At 38.1% G+C, this 27,018-nt stretch overlaps 2 protein-coding genes and 1 non-coding gene across 4 annotated transcripts in view; 1 reads left to right on the top strand and 2 right to left on the bottom strand.

The window, feature by feature from the left end:
* Positions 1 to 27,018, top strand: part of side-II (sidestep II) — a 90,197-nt gene that overhangs the window by 38,425 nt on the left and 24,754 nt on the right. For both annotated transcript variants that reach the window (XM_032437529.2, XM_032437528.2), the window contains 7 exons: positions 14,177 to 14,303; positions 18,221 to 18,338; positions 20,480 to 20,573; positions 20,662 to 20,775; positions 21,159 to 21,362; positions 22,379 to 22,524; positions 24,749 to 24,893. In XM_032437529.2, coding sequence (XP_032293420.1) covers positions 14,177 to 14,303; positions 18,221 to 18,338; positions 20,480 to 20,573; positions 20,662 to 20,775; positions 21,159 to 21,362; positions 22,379 to 22,524; positions 24,749 to 24,893 — 948 coding nt within the window. The remainder of the gene's footprint in view (positions 1 to 14,176; positions 14,304 to 18,220; positions 18,339 to 20,479; positions 20,574 to 20,661; positions 20,776 to 21,158; positions 21,363 to 22,378; positions 22,525 to 24,748; positions 24,894 to 27,018) is intronic.
* LOC26530477 (uncharacterized) lies at positions 4,694 to 5,518 on the bottom strand. The gene is made up of 2 exons (XR_011416709.1): positions 5,360 to 5,518; positions 4,694 to 5,301 (listed from the first exon to the last, which is right to left on the bottom strand). It is a non-coding gene; the product is annotated as an uncharacterized protein (transcript).
* Positions 8,303 to 10,907, bottom strand: LOC6628580 (Polypeptide N-Acetylgalactosaminyltransferase 4). Its single transcript, XM_002051478.4, has 4 exons — positions 10,324 to 10,907; positions 9,915 to 10,257; positions 9,236 to 9,664; positions 8,303 to 9,171 (listed from the first exon to the last, which is right to left on the bottom strand). The coding sequence occupies exons 1-4, from the start codon at positions 10,857 to 10,859 to the stop codon at positions 8,518 to 8,520; spliced, it is 1,962 nt and encodes a 653-aa protein (XP_002051514.1). The 5' UTR covers positions 10,860 to 10,907; the 3' UTR covers positions 8,303 to 8,517.

Below are 27,018 nucleotides of genomic sequence, written 5' to 3'. Positions count from 1 at the left end.
TTGATGCTGATCTGGAAAATATATAGTTTATGGGAACGGATATGTCTCCGTCAACGCGTTTCAAATTTCATGACAAAAAATAAAACACCCTCTACGAAGGTATAAACGACTAAGACTCTAAGAGTTTCCATCCTAGACCTTTAAATAGCTTTGTTTTATCCAGACTAAAACCACTTTTTCTTTAAACATATTTTATCTAGATTGATTCTGTTTTTACCGAGTATCTTGCTATTTATTTGAATGCAGTTCGATTTATTTGGCGTAGAATATGGATGTATGCCCATTGTATATCATTAAAAATCCAACTGCCTTATAACATTTGCAAGCCACAAATATGATATGCATGCTAGATTCAATTTATGCACAATATTTTACACTTTTCCATGTCCAACGAGACTCATTTTAAATGCCATCAAGCAAAATGCATTTTAAATATCAGCACAGAAATAAAAAACAATGCAAAATATAAGAAGAAAAATAGAATGAGAAATGGGCAAAAATAGTTAAAAAGTGAAATTGTGTCACCTAATTTTACAACAGCTCTCAGCCACGCATCATCGCACACATACACACAGACACACACACACACAGACAGACACGCGCAAACAATTACGCATACGCCAGGTAAGCCGGCGTATTGTAGATAGATATAGAAAAATGTGCTCTAAGCACCGAGAACAACAAAAACAACTGAGCTGCAATTTCTATGAATTTTTATTTTTATTTTTTTGTTTTTTGTTCACACCTAAAGCGAATTTTAGTTACGCTTTTCCTCTCTTTTTCTATCTGCTCTACCCCGCCCTTTACTATGCATAGCTTTCGTTTTATGTGCGCGCAGACAGCGAGACAATTGTATGCATATTTCATAATTCATAAGTTTTTGGGATCAAAAAATATGAATATTCAGCAAATGACAGTGCACAAAAGAAGGAATGAAATGCAAGAGAAGAGCAAAAAATGTAGGCGAAATCGTGACTTGACGCTTACCTCGCCTGCCCACGTCCATGCTCGTGGATATGCGAGCTTACAGACTACCCGGCTTTAATGTCACCCAATTCTCGCAGCTTTCTCTCTTTCGCTGTGGCCCGAATTCTCATATGTGCAGCTGTCGTCGCATCCATTTCAAACTATATATATATGTATATAGAAATAAAGAAAAAAAACTTGTCCCTTATGTCATGTTATTTGATTTGATACTTTAAAGTTTCGATTGCATAAATTTGGGTCAATGTATGTGATGTTTTATTGTGTTCAGTTGTTTCCCCTTGTTCTGTTATTGTTCCACAGTTGTTTTGGGCTCTGCTTCTTCTTGTACCCTTTTGTCTCCCGACGACAAACAAACGACAGGCAACAATGCAGAGACAAAAGCACAACACAGATCCGCATTTGGGGACCTGAAGGACATACGTGCTTTGTATGACTCAATAGTGTGCCTCACACACACACACACACACACACACACGCGCGCGCAAAATACCCAAAAACTTTTATTTTATGCAAAATAGTTATGTGTTTTTCGATGCTCTATCTACAATTGTTGTAGTTGTTCTTGTTGCTGTTGTAGTTGCACGTTTTTACTTTTTTTTTTTAGCTTTTTTGAGCGTTTGCCTCGTATTGATTTTTGCATTTTTAGGTCGCACAAAAGTTGTAGGAGTAAGGTGGCGTAGGGGGTTTCGGCGAGAAGGAGGCTGTACAGTAGCTGGAAACACACCCACACTTACACACACACTTAATGAATCCGTTTGGTGGCCAGATTTATGGGAAAAGACTTAAACGTGGCTTTACCACGTTGCGCCAAACAAAATGCAATTTTATTCGTGAGTTTTACTACTTACCGAATCGAAGTCGATCAAATACACATTTACTAGCCGCAAACTTGCACATTTATTGCATTTGAATCTCTAACAAGGTTGGGGAAAATCTTAGCTAAAGATCGCAGCTGTCTAAGTCGAAGCACGAGACTACGAATTTATTAATACTGTTAGAGGGATTTTATTGATATTCGAAATATTATTTGCACATTAACATGGAAGACAATATATTTATAAAATAACTTTTATAAGGCTCTATCCGAAATCAATTACAGTACTCATTCAAGCTAAAATATTCTTTTTAGTTGCACGAACTTACAAAAAACCCTTTGCTTACAATGTTCAGCAAATTAGGTATGCTGCTGTGCGCAGGGAATGGGAGCTGTCAGCTTATTATGCTGTCATTTAAAACCAATTCAATATTCGCAACGTATTTTGCTCGAAACATGGTCAACACCTCTGAACTTTCTGACTGTTTTGCATAAAATTGAAGCTGCAGCTGTAAGCCAACAGCAGCAGCAGCATCAGCAGCAGCAGCAGCCACTTTTATATAGCCTTGCCACAAAAGTTCAGTGGGTCAGTTCAGGGGTTGCTGGCGGTAGGTGGGTTTTTGTTGTGCACAGATTTGGAATTTTTGTTACTTTATTATAAAAGTGGGCTTATTTGTCTGGTAACCGGCTCGTTGACTTGTCCTGCAGCTGCCTGCTCTACTGCTGTACAATGTCTTGCCATCCTTGCAGTTGCAGTTGCTGCATTTTAACCTTATTGTATGTAAGCTAAACTCAAGTTTATCCCCTGCTTTGTCAGTTTCTTGTTTTCTGCTTATTGATTGTTATCTCATCTCTAAGGTCCTCTCTTGGGTCCTGCTGGTCCTGTTGCAAGTCCTGCAGCAGGCAAGCACAAATAAAAATCATTGTTGAGCTCTTTGACATTTGGCTTCTGCTGCTTGTTGATGCCCTGTAGCGATACATATGCAAATTGGGATTACATTTTCGTATCAACTCGATGTCTTATGGGTTACGGAGCTGTGCTTTCTGTTGTATTAGATATTTTTTAGATATGAAATTTTTTATTTCTCCAAAAAGATTGCTTTATTTAATTTAAATATTATTTTATTTTCAAATTAACTTATATATATTTTTTTCCATGATGCCCAGCATCCATATCTGTAAAGGGCATTCAGTAGTCGTTAAGTTTTCTCATTGCATTGCAATTTTTTCTTAATAGCATTTTGTTGCTATCAGGATTTGCATTCGGACCCAGCCGCATGACTTTTATCCATTTCTGTTTTACTCTGTCTCCCTCTCTCTTTATCCATCTGTCTCTCTCTCTCCCTGTATATCTGACAATTTAATCGAATTTGATTATTCTTGTGGGCATTATGTGATTTTGTAACATTTAAACAAGCAACAAACAATTTTGCATCAACTGCCTTCTATTTTTAGTTGTTATCCTTTTAGCAGATTTTTTTCCTGCCCTTTTTTTTATTTTGTGGTTATTTTGCTGCTTGTTGCCACATCAAATTTGATTTTAATTCAGTTTTTGTGTTTTAATATTTCAAACAAATTTCATTTCAGTGGCATTTGCAATTTTCGGCCCCAGCCAATTGTTCGTTCTGTTTTTTTTTTTTTTTTTTTTTTTGCCAAATTGAAATTTGATCAAATTTAAAATGAAATGCAATAAACATGAACTTGTTGTGAATTTGCAATGTTCTTTTTGCGGTTTGCATCCAAAAATCTTTAATTCAATTCTCCACAAAGTGGTAATAGTTGAAGACAATAGGGCTAAATTGAATTTTTACTGCTACGATTATGGTTTTTTAATCTTGTAAAATAAAATATTTCTATACGTACATTTGAGTCTGCAGCGTATGGAATGAAATCTAATTTAAACGTTAGTTAAAAGTAACAAATTTAATTATATGAGTGTTCTCTTAAAGCGACTTAGAGTTTTCTAATTGAACCTAACCTTGAACATAATGTTTACTTTTTTTTAAATTCGTATTTTGTTGAATAAAGGCAGCTAGCTGTGCACTTGATTTAACAGCTCGTTTGATGTAGTGTTGTTTAATTTGGTAATATATTTCTTTTTACCAGCGCACAACGCATTTTTTTTAACAAGTTTATATTTATACAAATATATGCATTAATATATTTATTTACTTTTTTAAATAAGTAATGGAATTTGTATAAATAAGCTTTACAATCAGGAACCACCGTTGCACCGTACAGCAACTGTAACGGACTGTGAAAACCACAACACGCACAAACACAAAGACACACAGACGCAAGCAAACATACACACGCACCACACACTCCACACACACGCATATTTACAATATGCGATCATTTCAGGCGGTTGACTTAATGTGGCTTGCACTTCACTGAGTGTCTCCCTCTCTCTGCCACTCCCTCTTTCTTTTACTCTCTCTCTTTCACTCCGACTGACTCTCTGCCACGCTGTTCTGTGATTTTTATAATGCAACCACAAAAAGCCGCTCAAAAAGTCAACATATGATGCGACGTTTGCTGAAAAAGCGACTCATTAAGGGAAATAAATAAGTAGAGAATTGAATGAGCACATGCACAAGCCGAGTCTTCAATACAATCACTTAAAATATATTTATATTGACAAACAAGATCATAGCTACATTTTTTTAATCTGTAGATATTTTTGTTATTAATAAATGTTGATGATAAGCGTTAAGCATGATGGCAGCATCAAATCTAATAATGAGTCTAGGGTACCAGGCATTCTCTGGCTTATTTTGTAAATAAATAAATTTATTATTAACTATGTAAACATATTCGCTAGCTTAAACCTGCTCTTCACTTTAATTGTGCTTATAGCTTACAACTCTTGATAACCTTTAACACTCGATCTTATACACAAAGATTATACTCGTTGTTTATTGAGTAAACCTGTTTTTTTTTTTATGGTATAAAATTTAATATTTATTCATAACCTTTGCGAAGTCAGTAAATGACTCTTCCGGGCTTACAAGACCCGCATAGGCAACATTATTGAATGATGTGATTAGTTCATGTTCGCTTTGTTGCGCAGACTTGCTGAGCTCTCTCATTTTTGGATTTATTGCATAGGTGAATACCTGAATTTGCCTGTGCAGCTTTTGTTCGTTCATATTAAATATGTCACCATATTTGTCCTTTAGGTATAAATAAATGCGTTCCCTTCTCTGGTCACCATTTATATTATTCACATCTAGAATTCTCTCCCATTCATCCAAGATTTCATCCAGATCTGATTCCTTTAAACGAGGCATTTCAAGTTTTGCCTCCGCTCGAAGTTTTTGGGAGCGCAATTGTCGTATTATCGACTGATCCACAACCTGCGAGCCTGCGATGTATTCTATTACCTGTATGAGGAACTTGAGATGGCCGTGCAGCAATTGTTGGTACGCCTGCTCGGTGGCCAGCTTTATTTCAGCAATAAGTTGCACATCTTTTGCAGTCAACGCACTAGCAAGGCTCTGATATAAGTAAATTCGTTTAATATATGTTGGGAGTATTTTCAACAATTTACCATACCAAACAAGCCAAGGTAATTGCAAACAGCAGCCCGTAGCGCATCTTTCTACGATTTTGAATAAACTAAAGCAAAAACATTGTCGGCTGTAGTTTTTTATTGATTTAACAAGGCAGCATTAATGCAATCTTATCAAGATGCATTTTAAATACGTGCATTTATATTAGTAGTTGTGCAAAACCCGTATACCCAGTATAAATAGGAAATGAGGGTATATATAGTTAAAGTAATATATAGTTCAAATACATTTCAACTCATAAAGCTTTGTGTGTTGATAAGCATATGTAATTAAAGGCTACGTAGGCGCTATGACATTTTATTTTATTTTTGCAATAATCAGGGAAATCAGTTAGTACTGTGAAGTATTCATAGATTATCATGGGGAATTCCAATTAATCTATCTAATAATTGAGTGCTATTAAGGCTTGTACTTATTAAAAAAGGTTAAATTCATTCATTAGCAAAATAATTATTTTTGTGTAACTTGCTGATAGAAATTTCAGCCTATTGTTATATGTATATAACAATATATAAAATATGCATCAATATTATTTTCAAATTGAGAAAAACTTAAGGAACTACATTAAGACCAAAAATTTGCTGTGTAGTTGAAGCACGGATCTAAATTAGTTTACAATAGATAAGTGTTACATAATTTTTTTCAAAATGCCACATTTAACTCCTATGCAACACTGATTTCTGCAAGCTTATACACGCTTCTTGCTTTAACGATTCATTTTTTTGCTAAATTGGGCTTCTTCAACTACTGTCATTGAATAGGTTGCCGAATTTGTTGTTTTGTTGTTGCTGCATGCCACCTGAAGACAAATCCATTAAAAACCTCACAAACCACACACGCACACAGACACAAGCATACCCTCACACGCACAGCAATACATGCATAGTTAAGAATGATTTCAATGTATATTTAATGACTGTACAACGCTGCGTTCTCCCAGCGGTCTTCATAAATATTTTCACCACTAATGAGCCCGACGATTAATCGCAAAGTGTCACACACACACACACACACACACTTACAAAAAGAAGGAGGGAGTGAAGGGCAGAGCGGGGGAGAGAGAGGGAGCTTAAGAGTGAGAAACTCTTTCATGTGGGCTCCTGGTGACGTGTATTTGTCAACGAAATATTTTTACATGAAATAAACGAATTCCATATGGGAGCGTATGAGGAAGGTGGAAATAACTATGAGTGGAGGGAGGGGGCTGTCACTGGCTTGCGTCATGGTAAATTATATGTGTATGCTAATTGGAGGGCACAAGACGCTCCGGCAATTACACAAGCCAAGTAACAACAGCAGCGGCCATGCTTAAATATCAATTAAAATGCTTCCATGTAAATTTAAGGTGCATGCTACAGTGAAAACTCGTAAGTGCGCTGCATCAAAATTTATGCATGTGACAAATGCATTAGAAATAAAAGTTGTCAGTGTTGCAAAGTTGCGTAAAACTATTGTCGCAGCAGCACAAATTCCATTAAAGTTTTGCATTTTAAATTGCATCAACAATGGGCGTGTCGCAGGCGTGGTAGGGAGGGAGGGAGTGTTGGTAAGGGCAAGGGGCGTGTCTCACTGGTGAATTCCAGGCGATAACAGAGTGCAGCGAATGCGAATTGAAAGAGACGTGTGAGCAGATGAACTGCGAGAGTATGTGTGAGTCTGTATGTGAGTGTATGTGTGCGTGTATGTGTGAGCGTGTGTGTTTTGTTAGTGTGGCGAATTGAGGTTAGTTAAGCTTGAGGTTAACCCCAGAACGAGGCAGCTAACCAAGCTTTCACATCTTTAATGATTACAGTGTTGAAAGGTATAAGAGGACCGAATCGTTCTGGTTTGTTCTGTTATTTAAAACTAAAAGAAGTTGGAAATTAATCAAAAATTCATTCAAACTGCTTTTTATTTGACGTGAATATATGATTTCTTCATTTGTAAACTATTTCCCAGACTTATCTCATCATTATGATTGAGCTTGTTCGTTTTTTTTACGCACTTTAACAATTATAGGTTTAATTCATGCGAAAAGGTAATGCAGAAAGCACATCTCGAGTCGCCTTGCGCTTATGTGTGTTGTGGGTTGATTTTGGGCAGCAAAGCCAAAGCCAGAGCCAGAGCTAGAGCCAGTGCAAAGGAGCCAACGAGCAACCGAGACCCGATTGGCCAGAAATGGTTAGGGTTTGGCATGAAGCCAATCAAGGCATTCAAAGAGAGCATATTTAAATAGCTTTTAACATGCACGAGCTGTCGAGCTGTCGAGCTGCCGAGCTTCAGAGCTGTGGAGCTGTCGGCGTTGCTGTAGTTAAGTGAAGGCCAACCAAAGGCGACACAAAAATGCAACCAAAACGAGAATCCAACTCAGGTTCTAGCTAAAATTTTTCAAAGTGCCTGGGCAAGAGGGACGCGTGACGCGGGTCGTGGAAGAAGTAAGAAGGGGTTGCATGCAGCTTAAAGTCGTTTAGTAATGCAGTCAACGTGATGCATCTTTGCCTTTGATGCGTTGGTATTTTTCAGCCAGCCCCAGAGACAGAGATGGAGATGGCAAGAGACAGCAGCAAGCCCCAAAATGGCAGACTAATGGCTGACTCCCTGCTCATCACCTGGCTAAGACACAAGCAAAGTCGAATTTAAAAGCAAAGTTCATTTTAGACTTTTGGCATTACGAACACACAAATGCTATTGGCCCATGAGCTTTTATCGACCTTTAGTGTCATTTCATGATTTCTAATTTTCAACAATTTTCGACAACTAGAAACGTGTTTAGGGCCAGAACTTAGAGCCTAAAACCTGCTGTAGTTAAAAACCGTACAGCAAATGGTATTTGTTCAAAGTAGTAGAAATATTTCGACAGCTTCCACACTTTGCTTACTATACTGTATTGCGTTTACGGCAAGATGACAACTTTTCAGACGCATTGCAATTGAAAACTTTTCTAAGATATAGTTCGAAATTGTATAATTTTAATAGGGGGCAGTTTCCGTTTGCTCAGCTAATGGGCAAAGCACACAGATTTTGATTTTATTGTGTGTGTGTTTGTGTTTAAATATTTAAATTAATAAGAATGAGAACAAACTCTAGATGTGTATCTAAACACTTATTCTAGCTAGGTTTAACAACAAGCTTAAAGAGTTTTAGTTCAGGTCTTGTTTGGTCTTACAATCCCTCAAAGAAACGATCCAGCAGCTCGTCATTAACTTTACCAAAGTTCCAGCGTTGTCGCACATTATTCTCATCGCAACGATTGGTGAGCACCTTTGTCACACCATTCTCCACAAATGCCTCCATGCAGTTTTTGCCGCGAAGCCCATGGACGAGCCAATGATGTTGGCGATCATAGTACCAAAATTGGTTGCCACCCTGATGATGGCAATCCCACATCCAGACTGTGGCGTTCGGATGCGCATCCTGTACATCCAAGCAAGCATCATCCAAGCGTCGCAGCTCGCGATGCGAGGTTAAGGCCCAGTTCTGATTGTCCTGGGGATAGGTGAGATTTTCGGCGCAGTTGTACATGCCAACGGGATGATTGGCGCCCACGTTCATGCAGTCTAGACAAAAGTCTGTATAGGCCTGGCTTTGTATGGCGCCCGATGCATAAGCGGGCGGGTCAATGGGCGGAAACTTGATAAGGAAATCGGGTGCCACCTCCTTCATGAACCAATCAAAGGACTTGCACTTCAAACGCTCACGCACCGCACGCTGACGCGATAAATCGCCAGCGTCAATGTTATCATAGGTCGCAGGATCCCGCCTATAGACATGTTCCTTGTATTCATCCATCCAGACCTCAGCGACACGCTTGTGATTCTAGAAAATTCAGTCGATCAGCGAATTTGGCATACAATTGCGAGGCGCTCTACACCCAATTTACCCTTGCGACAAAATTGTAATTGCGTGGATTTGGCCGCGGGTCCATTTGACCGCGAAATATGTGCGCCACGCGGGAACAGGGCACATCTAACAGCATGCCGCCGCACATCCAGATCTTAAAACTCAGCTCGTACTGCTCGCCACCCCAAATGTCCAGCTCATCATCGTAGCCGCCCAGATCCCAGAAGAACTCGCTGTTAATGGCAAACAGGCCGCCCATCATTACCGGACTGCGATACGGCAGAGATTTGTCTACACTATCCTCGGGCAGCACGGGCAGCTGTTTGTAGAAAAAGCGCCAGTCGAAGCCGCCGCGTGTGCCCTCCTGATAGCCACCGTTATAGGCAAAATTATTGTGATCAATAATGTCCACAATGGGACACGTCGATATCTTATTGTTGATGACAATGGGCTCTAAAAGTGGCGGCAGCTATAATTAGAAATAAATGACAATCGCTTCAAATATCACTTAATCAGTTAAGTAAACATGCTGGGACAAAAGCAAGGTTTACAAACAGTCGAGGGAAATTGTCTAAAGATTTAATTAGTATGTCTTATCTTTTACGTTTAAATGTCAGATGCTGTGAAAGCTTTTCACTAGAGTTTCAATTACGAAACAAAAACTGACCTAGGTACTCCTACAGCTTTAAAGATCAGCTAGCTTAAGCTTCTTGACTTACCCAATTGTAGTTGACTTCAATGTGTGAGTCAAAGAAGACCATGACCTCACCGGTGGCAACCCTAGCGCCAGCCAGACGTGCACCAATCAGGCCACGTCGCTCTGGATTGTGCACCACGTCGACTAAATGAGGCCACTGTAGGGCGACGTATTGATCCAATTGGTCCTTTAATGTCTCCCATTCGCTGCCATCGTCGACGAGAACAATCTGGTGCAGTAGCTCCTTAGGAGTGCGATTGACAATGCTGTAAACGGTGCGTAGAAGCGTCTGAAAGTGTTCATTGTAAAAGATGATGACGACGCTGACATTCGGCAGTTTGGCCAGATATTTGCGCGTCTTGCACCTAGCGGGGAATCGGGTACACATTTATAGAGAATCGATTCAATAGCTGCTGATCCATTCCACTTACTTTTCGTGTCGCACATCTGGCAGTGAGCGATTCACAGAGATGCGATCGGAGAGATAGCCATTAAAGCCATTCCTGCGATACTCTTGCTCTTCCAGCGTTTTCTCAGCAGGATCTTCAATCGTAGCGGGTAGTCCATGTTCCCCGAGACCGGATCGCAACTTGTCTGCTGCCATTGCCTCGTAATCGTGCCAGTCCCTACGCTCACCCACCGGCGTTGGCAACGTAAACATTTTCACTGTCTCAGTCTTTGGCTGCTCCATTTGCTGATCCGGCAACGCATCGCGCACAGCACTGCGATCCTGAAACGGCGGTCGAGCCGGGCGACGTGTCGGCGCCACATTGGCCGCACGGAACTCTGGCGTTATGGGATCTCCATTCATATCCAAATTACTTTCGTCCGGCTCGTCCGCTGATTTGGCTTTGTTCAGACGTTTCTCCACAATCAACGTCGTCAGCAGCGAGATGAAGCCAATTATAATAAGTAGAAAGATGAACTTACGCAACAGGCGTTTCACATAGCGCTTCTTCATGGCCATGGCCAGCACGTTTTAAGGCTGAGAGTCTTTGTTACAGAATGGTTTCAGGCCCGTGCGGCCAATACGTTGAGGCGTCTGCAATGCGTGGCATGGATGTCCATTAATCTAATTGCCTTTTTTCGCTGCCTGATAAGATGTCGGTAACTTAATTTCGCTTATTATGAACATCGTTCTCCAATATCAATCAGAGCTATCAGCTATCTCGCGCCCAACTAAAACCAACTGTCAACTACTCCAACTTCCAACTTCCACTCACCTGTTTCGAGTAAAATATGAGCACTTTCACGCTATCGCCATCTGGCGTCGCAAATGCAAAGTTTTAGTCGTATTTTGACGTTATGATAGCGCTATCGTTCCAAGCAACTACACTGAAAAAAAAATAGTTTAAAAAGCAATAAATTATAATTAAAAGACAAAAATAAAATATAATAGAAAATTTGAATTGAAATTGATCGAAATGAAGTCAAAATATATATTTAATTAAATTTACTTATTTGGTTATAACTTATTTTCATTACAGTAAAATTATTCTATATATTCAAATAATATGATTGAATGTTATCAGTTTTTTTCTATTCGCATAATCTACAAGTTCAACTGAAACTATTTTTTTCTTATTTTGACGTCTTAAGACTCTGTAGAGCTCTTGAACCAAGTTTCATATGCAGCAACATTTTATTTTGTGCATTTCGTAGGCCTTATATGATCTATGTTTATACCTCATATGGCAGATGGTGCACACAGTTTACACTCGATTCTTTTATTTTAGCTCAATGCCAGCTGTGTCTACTGCGCTGTACCAACAATTCTAAGCAAACACACATGCACATACTCATACACACACAATTCCACACATGCTGGGCATTTAAGCGTATATTTATTGTACAACGCGGCGTATTCGCAATAAATTTTCACAAAATTTCGACGCATTGTGGCAATAAAATGACATTTTTTCATATTTACACATAAAGTCAATGCCAAAAACCTTGCCGTGAAGTACCAGTCAGGAAGGGAGGGGTGGTGGTGAGGGGGACGGTGTTAGGCGAGGGCGGGTGAGAAGTTACATTTTTTATGGCCTTCGCTTTCATATGATGTGAAATATTTTCAACGCAGACATTTTTATTTGTACACGAAGATATATTTAGATGTGTGTATGCATATGTGCCAAACGGTATGTGTCTATATTCTTTATATGAAAGCTGAATCATGATAACAGAGCAACAACAATATACCAAAGAGCTGTTCTAATCCTGGGCTGCCGACTGTCCAATACCCTAACTAGTCACAAAAGCTTAGGGTTAAACACTTATATACAATACTTATGTGATCTGCATTATTGTGTTATGTACAAAAGCTCAAAAATTAAGCGTAAAGATAGCTTTGGTGTTAAGAATGATTATCAATAACTATATAAATATTTTTTAATTATTACTTTGTGTAGATTAACTCTTAAGATATTGGCGAAAAACTTGCGTATTTCAAAGTGGACTGTATATAAATCTATGTTGCTTTACTTTAAAAAAACAATGCCTTATGAAATGTTGCACTTTGCATTGTAAAACACAAATACCCTATATAAGGGTATAGAATACAACAACAATAACTGTGTCAACTTGCCGCATTTGACAGCTGTGGTTGCTTGTTGTTGGGTTTCAGTTGAGCTTCTGCTTTTGGCTGGTTCAACTGCCAAAATGTTGTCGCGGCTAAAAGCGCAGCAGGCAATAAAAACCAAATATTGAAAATTTTATAAACATTTTGGCTGTAAATTGCAACAGTGCAGTTTATATAAACTATATATAGAATTTGTACACAGAACTTTACATAGATATATAACAGTGTTTACCAACCATATATAAAGATAGATGGCGAAAGAGTTTAAATTTTATGATAAGCTTTAGCATTCTATCAACCTAATCTAATTTTAACAAAATTTGGTTATTACTGTTAATAAATATGACTTAATTCATGAGTCAAATCCAGCAGGAAAATAAAGAAATTAAACACAAGCAGAAATCACATACATAGCTGTGAGTGTGACCAGACGTTATTTGCGGTCACTCACGCTGTTAAAATATGCATACAAAACAAAAACAAAATTTTGTTATATACCCAATTATTAAGAATGTTAGAAAACAGATTTTCTTTGTAGAATTAATTTTTGATAGTTTTCTTTTCCAATCAAACTGATCAGAAATTGTATATAATTAAAATATGTTCAGTGCTTGTACTTTACATCTGTATGAGGTATTTATTTGATCTATTTTCAGTCTATGCATTTTATCTACATTGTCTTTTCCTATCAAGAACACCTATTGACCTTGTTTTTCTAACCGTTCAGTTATTATCTTTTGTTATCTCTACTTTTATTGCTATCGATGTGTAAGGTATGTCAAAATATTGAATATATATGTAGTTATGGGAATTTCATTCATTATTATAAATTTTTTTTCATTTCATTGTTTATTTTATTAGTAAATACCTATATACATTTATTTTAAAATTCACAAATAACAAATAAGGTTTGGATACTTAGATACTTATAAATGTGAATAACGTGTGTTAATAGAAAAAAACTACAAATATACACAAAGAATTTACATAAACGTAATAAAACACATTCCCAAAATTTATTTCAAATCTATATTAATTAATTTATTTTAAATAATTATGTTTTTGATCAAAATTAAATAGGTGCCGAGCTTAGTAAATTATTTGGAATAACGCACATTTTGAGAATGCTTAACTTGTTGGCTTGTTGGCAAACAGATTTTGTGCAAAGAGTAAAAAAAAATAAATATAATGCTATGTGCTCTGTCACAAAGGCATAGAGGAATTGGATGGGCGTGGCTTAAAAAGTATTTCACAGGCATTTGCACATGCATAATAAATAAATAAAGCGGGTCCCAAGCGGGGGCTGCATAAAAATTTACGCGTTTGTAATTACGTAGAAATTAAGCCAGCATCAACATTTAATTGCTAAAAGCCCCAGATACACACAGCTAACCCTGTCCTGACTGCGCAATGCTCTATTCCCATACATACATATATATATATATATATATATATGCATAAGTGTGTGTGGGAGAGCAGCCACGCATGCTGCAAAAGGAACGAACATTTAATTAACAAATTTTACGCATTTATTTTCTATTTTCATGTGGCTCGACGATGCTGACCAACAAAAAATAAAACCTTGACAACATAATTTGCCTGACCCCCAAAAATAAAATGGCGGCGACTTTATGCCACCAACATGAACAAAAACAACAACAACAACTAATGCCAACCACATCCGCAAAACCACAATCGGCACACAGTGAAAACGAAGGACATTGATGCCGTCGAGGGTAAATCAGTGTCGCTGCCCTGCCCCATTGCCGAGCCCCTGCATGATGTTTATATGGTCTTATGGTTTCGTGATAACGCGGGCATACCTTTATACAGGTAAGTACTATCGCCGCCTCTCGCTCACTGACTCCCTCTCTCTCTCTCTCTCTATCTTTCTCTCTGTGTGTGTGCGTGCGTGGTGACTGGCTCATTTGGCTCATTGTCTGTCTGTCTGTCTGCCTGTGTATGTGTGTCTTTATAAGCATTTAATTAAATGCAAACGAGCCTCGAGAGCAGCTGCCTTTTAAATTGTGCGGCCCAGCTTTGCACTTAAGTATGCTACAATATTTTTTGTTGACATACCCTTCGCGAAGTTGGCACAAATAGGTATATAAGCTATTCATATACGATACAAGCAAAAACATCACAAAAATATCAAATATAGCTGCCTTTGTGCTTAGCTGATAAGACTTGAGCTCTTAATATGCGCGCATTTTCTAGGGTATTGCCAGGTCGAATACCAGCATTGGCTATAATTAAACTTGAGCTGTTTATTTTTTGCACCTGCCTGGCAGCTGATAAGTGGCCTTTGGTCTGAATATGTGATTTAACTTTTGTCTGTGTGTGCGTGTGTTTTTGTTGTCGCTGGCACACAGTAAATTAACTTAATTATATTTTCCTAATTTCGTAATTAACCTTAGACATAAAGCCACAAGAATTATGTGGATAAATGATGTTGAATTTCTTTTATATGGATTTGGGCATTAAGCTGTTGCTAAGCTTGCGACCAGGCCAAATTGTTGCTTTTGCTGTAGTCCTGCTTGTTGTTGTTGTTATTTCTGCCTAATAGCAATCGGGCCGGTCATAAACAACTGTTTGGAAAGTGCCTGTAAAGTGCTCCCTGCTGGCCCCAGGCTACATATCGAGGGGGTGACCAGGTAGCAGCTCATACTAATTGCATTCACGACATTTTAACGCCATGTTTCGCCTTTTGCCTGTCAAATGCAATATCTGGCACTTGAAAAACAATGTGACACTTTTACTTGGCGACACACACAGTGGCGCAGATAAGTAAAATATTTGAGAATTATTCCAAAATTAATAGTAAGTGTATCTGGTACAAATAGTAGGTGAAAGCGTAGCCTATAAATAGAGTAAGCTTTTTAGCTATTAATTATTATTAAATAGATAGCGGTTTGTAAGACCAGAACAATGTGAAAGTGGGTAGTAAAAAAGCTTATAGTCGATAAGTAAGGGGTTTGCGGATCATGGTTGCGTACAATAGAAAGATTGCGTACAATAAAGATTATCTTAAATATCACAAGACAATTAAATTATAACAAATGTGGAATCACACTTTTAAGAGCATAGACACAGTCGCCAAGCTAACCCAAATAAATTGTGCATTATGAATTCTATGTGGAAGTAATGTTAACATGCAGTCTTAAGAAATTTATGGAATGAATCCCTCGCCGAGTCTTGCAGTTTTGAAGTCACAATAAGAGCAGAGGCTATACAATTTTATTTTCTTAAAAGCCAGTCGGGTTCAGTTTTTAACAGACTGTGTAGAGAGCTAATATTTGCAGCGCATAAGTGGCCTTAACATACTTAGTTAGCCCAACAGTTTCATATAACTTTAACTTTTGGCCAACATTTCGCTGCATCTACCCATAGTCCCACGCTTTTTTTTACTCGGATTTTGGCCATTTTCATAACACTCAATTTGCCTGGGTCCACGTAGCATATTATTTGGTCATAAACATTTGCTGCATAGGCCCCGAAGAGCAGTTATTAAGCGCAGGCGTACGCCTCTGCCACACCCCCGAACTCCCTTAGAACATTTCACTTTCGCTAGCCGCAGGCTCTGCAGCCAACTGCAACAGTTTTTCTTTTTCCCTTTTTTTTATTATTTTACTTTTTTAGTTTTTAATTAAAATGGCAGCGCTATGAGCAAAAAAAAAAAATAAGAAAAAATTGAAAGCAAGAAAACGCAACAAAATTGGGTTAACGTTGCTCTCGCTTTCGCACTAAATCGTTCTCTTTCTTTCACTCGCTCCCGCTCTCTGTCGCTCTTTTACTTGAGTTGCCGCCCGCTTGGCACGCAGCAATTAAGTTGTTGCATTTTGCGATGTCGCGGTCGACGTCGACGTCGGCAGCGTTCTTCGTTGGTTGCCCGCATAAATTATTGCGTGTTGCATACAAAAGGGCGCTTAACGCCCCACTTGCCGCAGCGGCTCTCGAAAAGTGGCTGCTACAATAACAACAAAAACAACAAACGAAATAGCTGCTCGACCCTTGACTGCGCCTCGTCTCTGAGTACACATTGTTGAAGCGAACTTTGCCCTAGAAGTCTGCTAACAACTGTTGTCATAAATTTAGAAACAATCAAAGAGCTCTAATAGGATTAAAATACAATAAAAAGATATTGTATATTCGCACAAAGAGAATATGATAATGGAATATTTGTTTAGTTAGTTAAAATACTTCTATTGAAATACAGGAAGAAATTAAGAACAAACAGCGAGAGGAACAAGCAAGAGTTACTGTAGTCGGCAGTGTCCGAGCAGGAGATTCCCTTAAAAATGATATATATTTTAGATCTTTCTTTTCTATAGAAGAGTCTACAGGCTACCAAATTTGGGGTCTTGTGCGCTTATAAGTTCTGAGATTTGCTCAGAAAAAGTGTTTCGATATCGATTCTAATCGATTTGATGGAAATTAGGAAAACTATCGATTATTTGAAACGAGCTTGCGCTGATCGGGATAGGTTCTGGTATCGAAGCGCTTATATAGACTGACGCACAGATAGACAGGTTCCTGATGCTGATCAAGAATATATATACTTAATGATGTCAAAGATACTTCCCTTTGCCTGTTACATAGATTTAGACAAAACCAATATACCCTTCGTAGTCACTTTCAATGGGCTCAGTGTATAAAAGCAAATAATTAAGAGTTTTATTCGTTTAAGCTTATAATGCTGATAGAGAGTGTAGTAAAGGTTAAATTAGATGTTTTTACAGACTATCTAAAAGAATAACTATGAGAAAAATAAGATTAAATAGTTTTAAAATAATTGGATAACTAATTAGTCACACAGCTAAAAAATAAATTGTCTACTATTAATTTAAATGGGAAGGAAATAAAGTAAAGAGCCTATCATTTGACCATATATATCAGAGGAATATGCAGTCGAGTGCTCGGAATAAAAAATTGAATTGCATTCGAATGCTGAAAACAGAGTTCTCGACATTTCTATAGATTTTAATCAGGATTATATGAATATGTTGTTGAGCTGCCTGTTTGTGTGTTTTTCCTAATAACTATAACCTTATACATTTGCTAATTATGGGTAGAAGCATAGTTAGGCCTTAAAATAATTAGTCAAAAACTCAATTCAGTTGAATTTTACAAAAGAAAACAGAATTTAAAGTTGTAATCGGTTGCGGCAAACGCGTTTATCACTTGCAAATTACAGTTGCGTAATATTTATTGCTTAATAAAGTTCACTAGCTCAGTAGAAAAACAAAGATTTCAAGCCAGCTCAATGCAAGCCATGCTTATGGCCATGTTAATGATGACTCCGCACCGCAGCAGTAGTCAGCATTTAGCCAGGTCTTAAGTGTTATGGCCTGCTGCGTGTGCTGCCAGGTAAAACTTGGCGCATTAAATGCAACGCCGGCGAGAACTGCAAAAGCACAGAAAATTGAAAAAATGTTTATCTGCAGGCCCATAAATTCAGTTTTGGCAGCCCGCCCGACGCCCCTTCTAATGAGCAGGCCAAAATAAATGAGGCTAAGTTTAGCACGCGCAATTTTCAAATAAGACAAAAAAGCAAGAAGAAGAATAAAAAAGCCGAGCTGAAGTCCAAGCTGAATTATATAGCCTATGGAGTTTCATTACCCGGTTTCCCGGTTTTGGCATGTGAATATTTTGCTGGGAGCTTAAGAATTTAGATCAACTTGATTTAATTTCGCAAAATAATAATAATTCTCTTTGTCTCTCTTCCTCTCTGTCTGTTTCTCTCTTTGCAGCTTCGATGTGCGCGATAATATGGCCGTTGAGCAGCCACGACATTGGTCAGCTCCGGAGGTTTTTGGCTCACGTGCCAAATTCCATTTTGACTCGCAGCCAGCAACCTTGGAAATTAAGGTAAGATCCCAAATGATTGATTTAATCAATTCTTTAAATATTCCATTTAATTTGTGTGAGCTTGAATGAATGTGAAACACACGACCTATCGCACTGCAATTATTGTAGCATACTTTTAGGGATGCTTTTAGCCATTTGAAGGGCTTTCCACCTGGTGGAAAAAAAAAAGGAAAAAATAAATTATATAAATTATAAATTATAAAAAAAAATGGAAAAACAAAATTTTGGGAACATGAAGTTCCAGTTTTGGTACTAAGATAAATTTCAACAACTCTAAAAATTAATGCTACATAGATAAAACGACGAGTGCGTAAATTGGTATATAATAGATTTAAATTATATGGCATTTCCCCTTGAAAATTCTCTCAAAATTTGCTTTAAATTTTCCATTTTATCTAAAAGCGCTTTCAATTTTTTAACCGAAAATGGAATTGCAATTGGAATTGCGAATGCGTGTTAAAAATTAAGTCAGCGCGAATAACAGTAAACGGAAGTACCGAACATATTGCAAAAAAAAAAGAAACATATAGGGAAAAGGGCCATGAAAAGGGAGTAGAAACGGAATGCTAAATAACAGTAGAAAGCTGCGACTGCGACGGCGACTGCGGCTGAGGCAATGCGAAAACAAATTTAGATATCAAAAGTTGTTAAATTGCCTCGCGCACGCGAAATGTTTATTAATGTCTTGCATGTTTACAGATAACTTGATTTACCGTTATTGTCATGCAATGCACACTTACACAAACAGACACACACACACACACACACAGACACGCACACCCGCACACAATATGGCAGCTACTTGAGCCAACGCCTCGGCATGTCTTTGCGCCACAAGCGGTTGACTTTTAGAGGCCAACTTGAGTTGGCTTCGGGTTCCAGAGTGTAGGAATCCTTGGACAATTCCTGGTCTTAGACAGCCTGGTGGGGGGGGGGGGGGGGGGGAGGTTCTGTCTGCACGTTAACGAGCTGCATGTGCACACACACACACACAAACACACACACATACATTCGGAAATGAATGTGAAATGCACACGAAGAGGCAGCCTGATCCCGCCCATAAATTTGCCACTCGCGGTTGCATCAACTTCATATTGCAAGCGAGGCACACAACAGGATGTTACAAAAACATTTATATATAACTCGAATATGAATAATGTGCGACAAATGGTTGGGATCTGGGCGAGGAGTTGACTTTATAAATTAATTTTAATTGCGTTTCAATTGCCTGACAATTAGCCTGACGCCACACGGTCTGTAAATTGCATACAAGTAATTAGAGAAAACCTCAACGGATGCTTAAGGGGCAGATGGGATATTATAGGTATAAGAATTTAACTATGGATACATGGAAAAATGTAAATGGGATATGCAAATAATGACATTTTTAGTTAAGTACTTGGATAAAAAGGTGTTCAAAATCTGATTAAGATCTATGGAAAAAGTTGAATCGAAAACTTGCTAGGTTCCTAACATTCCCTAGTCAACTAATAAGCTAGCTAGATCACGGAACTAGTTCCTTTAAGCATGAAAAATACTTAATATAAATTTAAGACTGCCAGTTGACAATGTGAAAAATGTAATAATGTATCCACAAATCAAAACTTAAAAAGAGTGTGTCTCAGCTAGCTAATAAAGTTGTATAATTTATTGGTAAATATGTACATAGGTAATGACAACTAACTGGAACAGGTTTTAAGCTGCTTCACAGAACTAGTTTATTTATAACAACACACATTTAAATTGCGGTCGGATTGCCGAGAGCAAGATAATGATAAATTCAAATCTTAATGAAAGAACCAATCAGAGTAATATATATATCCATTCATTGACTAACTAATCATAGCCACAATTAACTGAACCAAATGTTCACTACCTTCAATACCTGAGAGTGCATAATTGCCTGGCCGGAGTTTCGATATATATCTAAAGTCCTGTACGACTTGGCCACAGCACAGACCACATAGTTGTATGACTTAAGTGACATGCAATAATTGAAAATTACATGACCAGAAGCAGAACCAACTGTTTTGTGGGTGTGTGCAGTGTGTGTGTGTGTGTATACGTGTGTATACGTGTGTATGCTAATCATCTGTTTCCTTTCGCACACATATAATAATATAACGTATGGAATTTTGCAGGATATCAAACGGCATGATCAAGGCATTTACCGTTGTCGTGTCGATTTTCGCACAGCTCAAACGCAAAGCTTCCGTTTCAATTTGTCTGTAATAAGTGAGTATCTGAAATGCTGGCACACATACACCTACACATACACTTAACTTTCAATTGCTGCTGCTGTTCTTGTTGTTGTTCTTTTTAGTACTTCCGGAGCAGCCCATCATACTGGACCGTTGGGGTCGTCAACTGAATGGCACAAAATTGGGTCCCAAGCAGGAGGGCGATGATATTGTTATCACTTGTCGTGTGGTGGGCGGTAAGTAAGCCCAACTATCTGGCTTAACCCCATTGCCAGTGACCACGCCCCCTTTTGCTTTTGCTATGCCTCACACACATGGCTATATCCGCTCGACCGGCTAGACAATTTCCTGTTAATTTCCTTAAAAGCTTTGGCTAGCTAAAAAAAAAACAGAGAACAAGAGAAAAACCTCAAGCCGCACTTTGACCGAAAATGAAAATATCACAAAGTTTGCTTTCGGTTTTCTTTGCGCTATGTTTTTTTTTTTTCAGTCCAAAACTTGACTTTTTAATTTGCGCCGTTTCCAGCTGCCGTTTCGCATAGTCCACATATGTTGATGTGTATATAACTATTGTATATTTTTTTTTTGTTCTTTGTTCTTTCTCGACTCTATTTCATAGGTCGGCCACAACCGCAGGTCCGCTGGCTAGTGAATGGACTACTTGTCGACAATCAAAACGAGCACAATTCCGGCGATGTTATCGAGAATCGACTGTTGTGGCCATCGGTGCAGCGCAACGATTTAAATTCCGTATTCACATGTCAGGCATTGAATACGCAATTAGATAAGCCCAAGGAGAAGAGCTTCATACTCGATATGCACCGTAAGTGCCCAACCCAAATTCAACTTGTCTGGCTAATAAATTTGTCTAAAGCAACCGCACATGACCTGAAAAAAAAAACAGAAAAAAGACCAGCTCGCTTAGGTTTGATTTTAGACCAGCATTTTGCTATCGTCAAGGTTAAGTTATTTACTGTGGGACTTACTATTTCTAGGCTTAGCAGGCGGGCTTATATAACTCATAGAGGGACCATACCAAGATATTGAAAAAAATTAGTATATCAATAACAACTAAGGCCTGAGCTTAGATCTACGTTTTTTTTTTTCATTTAAATAATAACTTATTATGTTGAGAACTCCACTCAAAGCATTCCCATCTGACACACACTACAACTTAATCATTTTCATTACAAATCAATTATATTTAATTCCGAATCTCAATTATCTAAATCAATATTTAATCAAAGAAAATATTATCTTTTAATATCGGAGCTTCGTAGTTATTTTCAGCACGTTAACTAAACAACTCGCCTGTTGTGTAAACACAAACAAATCATATTCAATATTTTTCACGATTGTAACGCTACATAAATAAACCTGACATTCTTAGGGTTAAATACCGCGCATATAGCTCGTCAAAGTGGCCGTTAAATAATTACATGTTTACAGAAATGAACGAATGACGGGGCGTTAAGCCTAACATTAACCTCGCTCCATATCCCGAGCTCTTTACAGCAAACAGCACAACAAATTGTTGCCTTAGCCAAAGAGGGTCATTTATATATATAGGGACCTATGGGGGCCTATGGGGACCTATGGAGTCAGCCAGATGTGGTCAGCGTCGTTAGTTGTTAACGTTTGTTAGTTACAAATTGTTGAAAGCTTTACTTAATAATTATTTTGTAAAGTTAAAAGCGAAAGAATGGGAATATACAGAGCTTTAATATAATTTTAAAAAATCTAAAGAAACTACTATAATACGCAATCCTTTTTTTGTTTACTAAATTTTCATTATTCAAATTACGAATGTTATTTATCTATTGTTTCTTCTTTTCACAGTAAAGCCATTGACTGTAAAAATTCTGGAACCACCCAGTTCAATGATTGCCGATCGACGCTATGAAGTCACGTGTGAATCATCGGGCTCGCGTCCGAATGCCATCATCACTTGGTACAAGGGAAAACGTCAATTGCGACGCACAAAGGTGAGTTGAGTTTGCGAGGGGGTGAGGTGGCAGTGGTTGGCAAAGGGTAGGGGTGATTCGCACATGACCGCAATTGACGTACTCTGCCCAACACACTTGTGGTCTACCTACCTAAGGTTGGGCTTGTGTGGGTGTTGACTGACTCACGTTCAGCTCGATAAGTTATTGTATTTGCACAGTCAAGCCACACACACTCACACACACACACACACACACACCGCAGCTCGTAACTCTTCCACAACGAGGGACTTGTGGGTGGGTAACACCCACTTGTTGTCGCTGGGCGTGGCTCACACTCGCCGCGCTCCGCACTCACCGTTTGAATAAACACAGATAATGTGATATAAACTCCACAATACACAATGTATTGCCCGGTTCCCGACCTGCGACCCCCGCCTGCGCAATCCTTTGCATTTTCTACTATTTGCAACGCTTTTCCTTTGCCATTTTCATTTGTTGTTGTTGTTGTTGCTGTGTTTTTTTTGTGCTTTTTTGTTTTAACTTTGGACAAATTTATGGGAGTTTTAGCGCAATTTTGTTGCAATTCATTTTTGTGCCGCTCCGTTGTTGACTTGCCCAGTACCCGCCCCCCCAGCGCTGCCACTGCCCCGTTTACCCACTGTCCGGAACCCAAAACAGTTGTTGTTTATGTCCATGTCCGTCCGTCTTATATGCATACTCGCTTATGCATACCGCCGCTGATTGCTTTGCCGTTTGTAGCTACACTCCTTTAAAGACCGGAAATGTTTTTCAGTAGTTTTTCACGTGGCATAAAGTTGCCGTAATGCGGCAAGCGGCCGCCCTCAGTCTAGTTTAGCCAGACAGTCGTACAGACAGTCGGACAGACAGCCAGAGAGACTGTTAGACAGACTGGCCTTTAGACATGTTATACATGCCTTTTGGTGCCTTAGTTTCCACTCTAATATGCGGACCTTGTGGGTGGGCTGTATGTGTATGGGTGTGTGTGTGTGTGTGTGTGCTGCCAGACATGTGCATATTTCGGGTACAAACTAAAGTCTAGCAACTTTATATGGGGCACGACATTAATCAACATTTGGGGCCAACGACTCGCCGACAATCGAGTTGCTCGTTGCGAATTGCAGCTAATTAGGTAGTCATGGCTTTAGCCTAAACATGCCATTTGCAATGCTCGAAATTGTTGTTAGAATATTTTTGAGGACAGTCTTACAAATGAACTTTAAACTAGGTTAAACCATTTTTAATTGTCGAAAAAAATAATATAAGGAAGGCAGTACCTGGTAATAAAAGTCCTCGAGTTAATTACAGTTTACAGTTACAGTTTGTATAGTTCTTTATAGGCAGTTTTCTGGAAGAATGAAAGAATTTTCCTAACAATTAACGTCATTTGAAGCATGGATTTATTTTTACACATATATTGACTTTATTCTTTTTTAAATAATAGAAAGGAAGTTTCGTGCTAAATTTCTCCTATTAGGAAAAACACGCTTTTCATTAGTTTCTTTAAATAATTATCTTCGATTTTTTATGTATTTTGTTTTAATACTTGGAAGAAATAAAGAAATTTTATGCTAAAGAACTTCTTTGCCAACTGTTAAGGAAACCAGGTTTTCCTCACAGTTCCATGCCATTCGGAAAGTCAAGTTTTTTCTTTTAAATATTTATAGCTTGTTTTTTTTTTCGTTTTGCCTTGGACTCTGACAGTGAAAATAACGTTTTTACGATGTGAAAGCAGGTCGCTAACTGTCCGCCTTTTAGCACCTTCGATAGGGCTTAAACACTAACACCCACTTCCCGGAGCAGCTGTATGTGAGGGCATATTTCACGCCTTTGCAGCCGTTTAGCAAGTTTTGGCGACTGGTCGCCAGGGAAGGGGGCGACACACGGTTAAAAATGAACAATTTTATGACCCGGCTACAATAGCTCAACTAATTACGTGTTGTAGTTGTTGTAGTTGTAGCTGTTGTTGTTGTTGTTGCTGCTGTTTGGCGCTATAAAATGTACCCACACAAGTCACATAAAACCCAAAGTATGCAGCAATAAATTTTAAATTGCAAACATAAAATATTTCGACAAATTTGCAAAAAAAAAAATAGCACACACACAAAGAAAACAAAGAATAATAGGAAGAACTGCGCCTCAGGACTTTTGCGTTGTAAAGTGGTGGGCGGGGAGGGGTGGTTGGGGATCGTCTACTCTTTGGTCTGAGGCCGAAACTTAATTAATGCAGCAACACATTTTCCAGGACGACATATCAAAGAACTCGACACGCTCGGAGCTGAGCTTTGTGCCCACCACAGACGACGATGGCAAATCGATAACATGCCGTGCGGAAAATCCAAATGTGAACGGCCTTTATTTGGAGACCATGTGGAAATTGAATGTCGTTTGTAAGTATTACAAATTGTGTTTAAGTCTAAAATATATATATACTGTATACGCTGAAAATAACAAAAAATAAGCATTTGCCGACAGCTAGCAGAAAGGTAGACAGCCAGCTAAATTTATTACGTCGGCGCTGTCGACGTCGTCGCCGTTGAAAGCCTTTAAAATGCAAATAAATCAAAGACAAATGACAAATTGTGAATAATTTGCCATGGGCCAGAAGGCAGCTGCCGTGCTAACAGCCCACTCTCCCAGCCCACAACCCAATCCGACCGCGGGGAGCGCCTCAGCGGCTCCAGCGCCCAAATGAAATATGTGGGCTAACAAAATGTATGGCAGCCGCTTAAATTAAATGAAGGACTTTGCGTACTCATACACCATTCCCACCGCCCCACCACCCTTCACCAAAAAAAAACTTATCAGAGTAGATGCTTTCACTATAGATCCAGCTGTTATCCATGTCTCAACAGATGCAGTTGATTGCATAACTTTAGATATTGATAAAAAAAAAATAGATCTAAACAGTAATCTATTTTATATAGTTATTTTAGGACTAATTTTAGGTTAGGTCTGTTAAAGTTGGATTGTAGCTGGTTTTGTTATACTTAAATGGAGATTTGGTTTATTTTTAATTCGGTGGGGGGGGATTTTCCAACAGAGAGCGTAGTCCAGAAGTTCTTCCATGCAATGCAGATTCTATCTGCAATTCCTTAAGAATTGAATGCAATTTATTTGGCTTTAGCTTCGTCCACTTTTTAAAATAATCTTAGAAGTAAACAATGACATTCCAAAGGTCCTATACATATGAAAGAAAGCATTGGGAAAGTATGTTAGTTTCATATTCTTTATTAACGCTTTCTTGGTATTACTTCAAATATATACTTTGGTTTATTTAAACAAATTTAACAAATAATACCTTGTGTACGATCACACTAAATATTAAATCATAGCACATATATGTATGTAAAGGAATACCAAAAATGCTATAAAAGCTTCAATAAAGCATATCAAGGTAACAAACATGTTAGCCGAATTGCTGAGCCAATGGGTCAATAGCCGCAAAGTAACTACTGCGGACATCGTAAAGTGGCAAAGTCACAGTTGAGTTTGCAGGCGAGCGGCGTTACGTATACGCCGCGTTTGCCGCTGTGAATGTATTTTATTATTTCGGCTGTGTGTACATTGTGCGCACACACACACACACACACACATAAACACAAGCACGCTCACATGTGTGTGTATATACGGCACATCACGTAATGTTGTTTCTTTGCTTTTCACATCCTCAAATATTAAATTTTTACTGCAATCTGCTGACGCAAAAAAGAAGTAAACAAAAGAAAATACACAGAAAGAAAAACATGTTGATATTAAGGCTTGACGCTTAACAAAAATATATATATAAAAGGTGTTATGATTGTATTTTTTATGCGCCCCACATACTTGTTGCCTTCCTATTTTATATTTTAGAATATTATTTTTTATTTGTTTGTTTTGTGAATTTTTTTTCTCTTAACACCGTTCGCTATATTGACGCATGTAAAATTTATGATCGGCACGTACGGCAAAGTATTCATATAAATACACCCACACACACACACACACACGCAGCAGGAACACGCTTGACTTAAAAAAAAAATAAGAAAAAAAGTAAATATATGTGTAAGTACAAATTATGCTTTATTAATTTAAGCATATTACTACAAAGCTCATCTTGAAAAAGAGCATATCAAATGAATATGCATTTTTATAATATTACTAAAGTCTTAATTAAGAGTGGCAGAGCTGATGCCTATCTTACAGGTCAACATTTAAAGCAGCTCTTTTTTCCTTTTTACAAAAAGTAACAATACGTATGAATGACTTGACAACCATTGAAAGAAATATTAAACTTCGATATGTTACCATATTTCGATAGGTTTCTATATTTAGCTAAACATTATTATGTGGAAAGAAGGGGCCTATGCCAAGCCAGATAATAGTTGCTAATTCTAGCAGGGAAGGCAAGCAAAAATTAAAATTTAATAGTTTGTTTTCTATTTAGCAATGAATATTCGGAAATTTAACTTGATGAATAATATGAAATTGGAAAAAATATACATTTTGTATAGGTCTGAGATAGGGTATCCT

The sequence above is a fragment of the Drosophila virilis genome, chromosome 4 (genome assembly GCF_030788295.1).
Source record: "Drosophila virilis strain 15010-1051.87 chromosome 4, Dvir_AGI_RSII-ME, whole genome shotgun sequence".
NCBI lineage: Eukaryota > Metazoa > Arthropoda > Insecta > Diptera > Drosophilidae > Drosophila > Drosophila virilis.
Note: the sequence above shows the minus strand (reverse complement) of the source record. Positions and strands in the feature narration are given on the sequence as shown.

What these genes read in the sequence shown, in the direction of transcription:
- LOC6628580 (XM_002051478.4), bottom strand. Translation starts at nt 10,859, where the DNA reads ATGGCCATGAAGAAGCGCTATGTGAAACGCCTGTTGCGTAAGTTCATC. An exon ending in CCAGATGTGCGACACGAAAA is followed by an intron (nt 10,258 to 10,323) that starts GTAAGTGGAATG and finishes ATTCCCCGCTAG; the next exon opens with GTGCAAGACGCGCAAATATC. An exon ending in TTGAAGTCAACTACAATTGG is followed by an intron (nt 9,665 to 9,914) that starts GTAAGTCAAGAA and finishes TTCTAATTATAG; the next exon opens with CTGCCGCCACTTTTAGAGCC.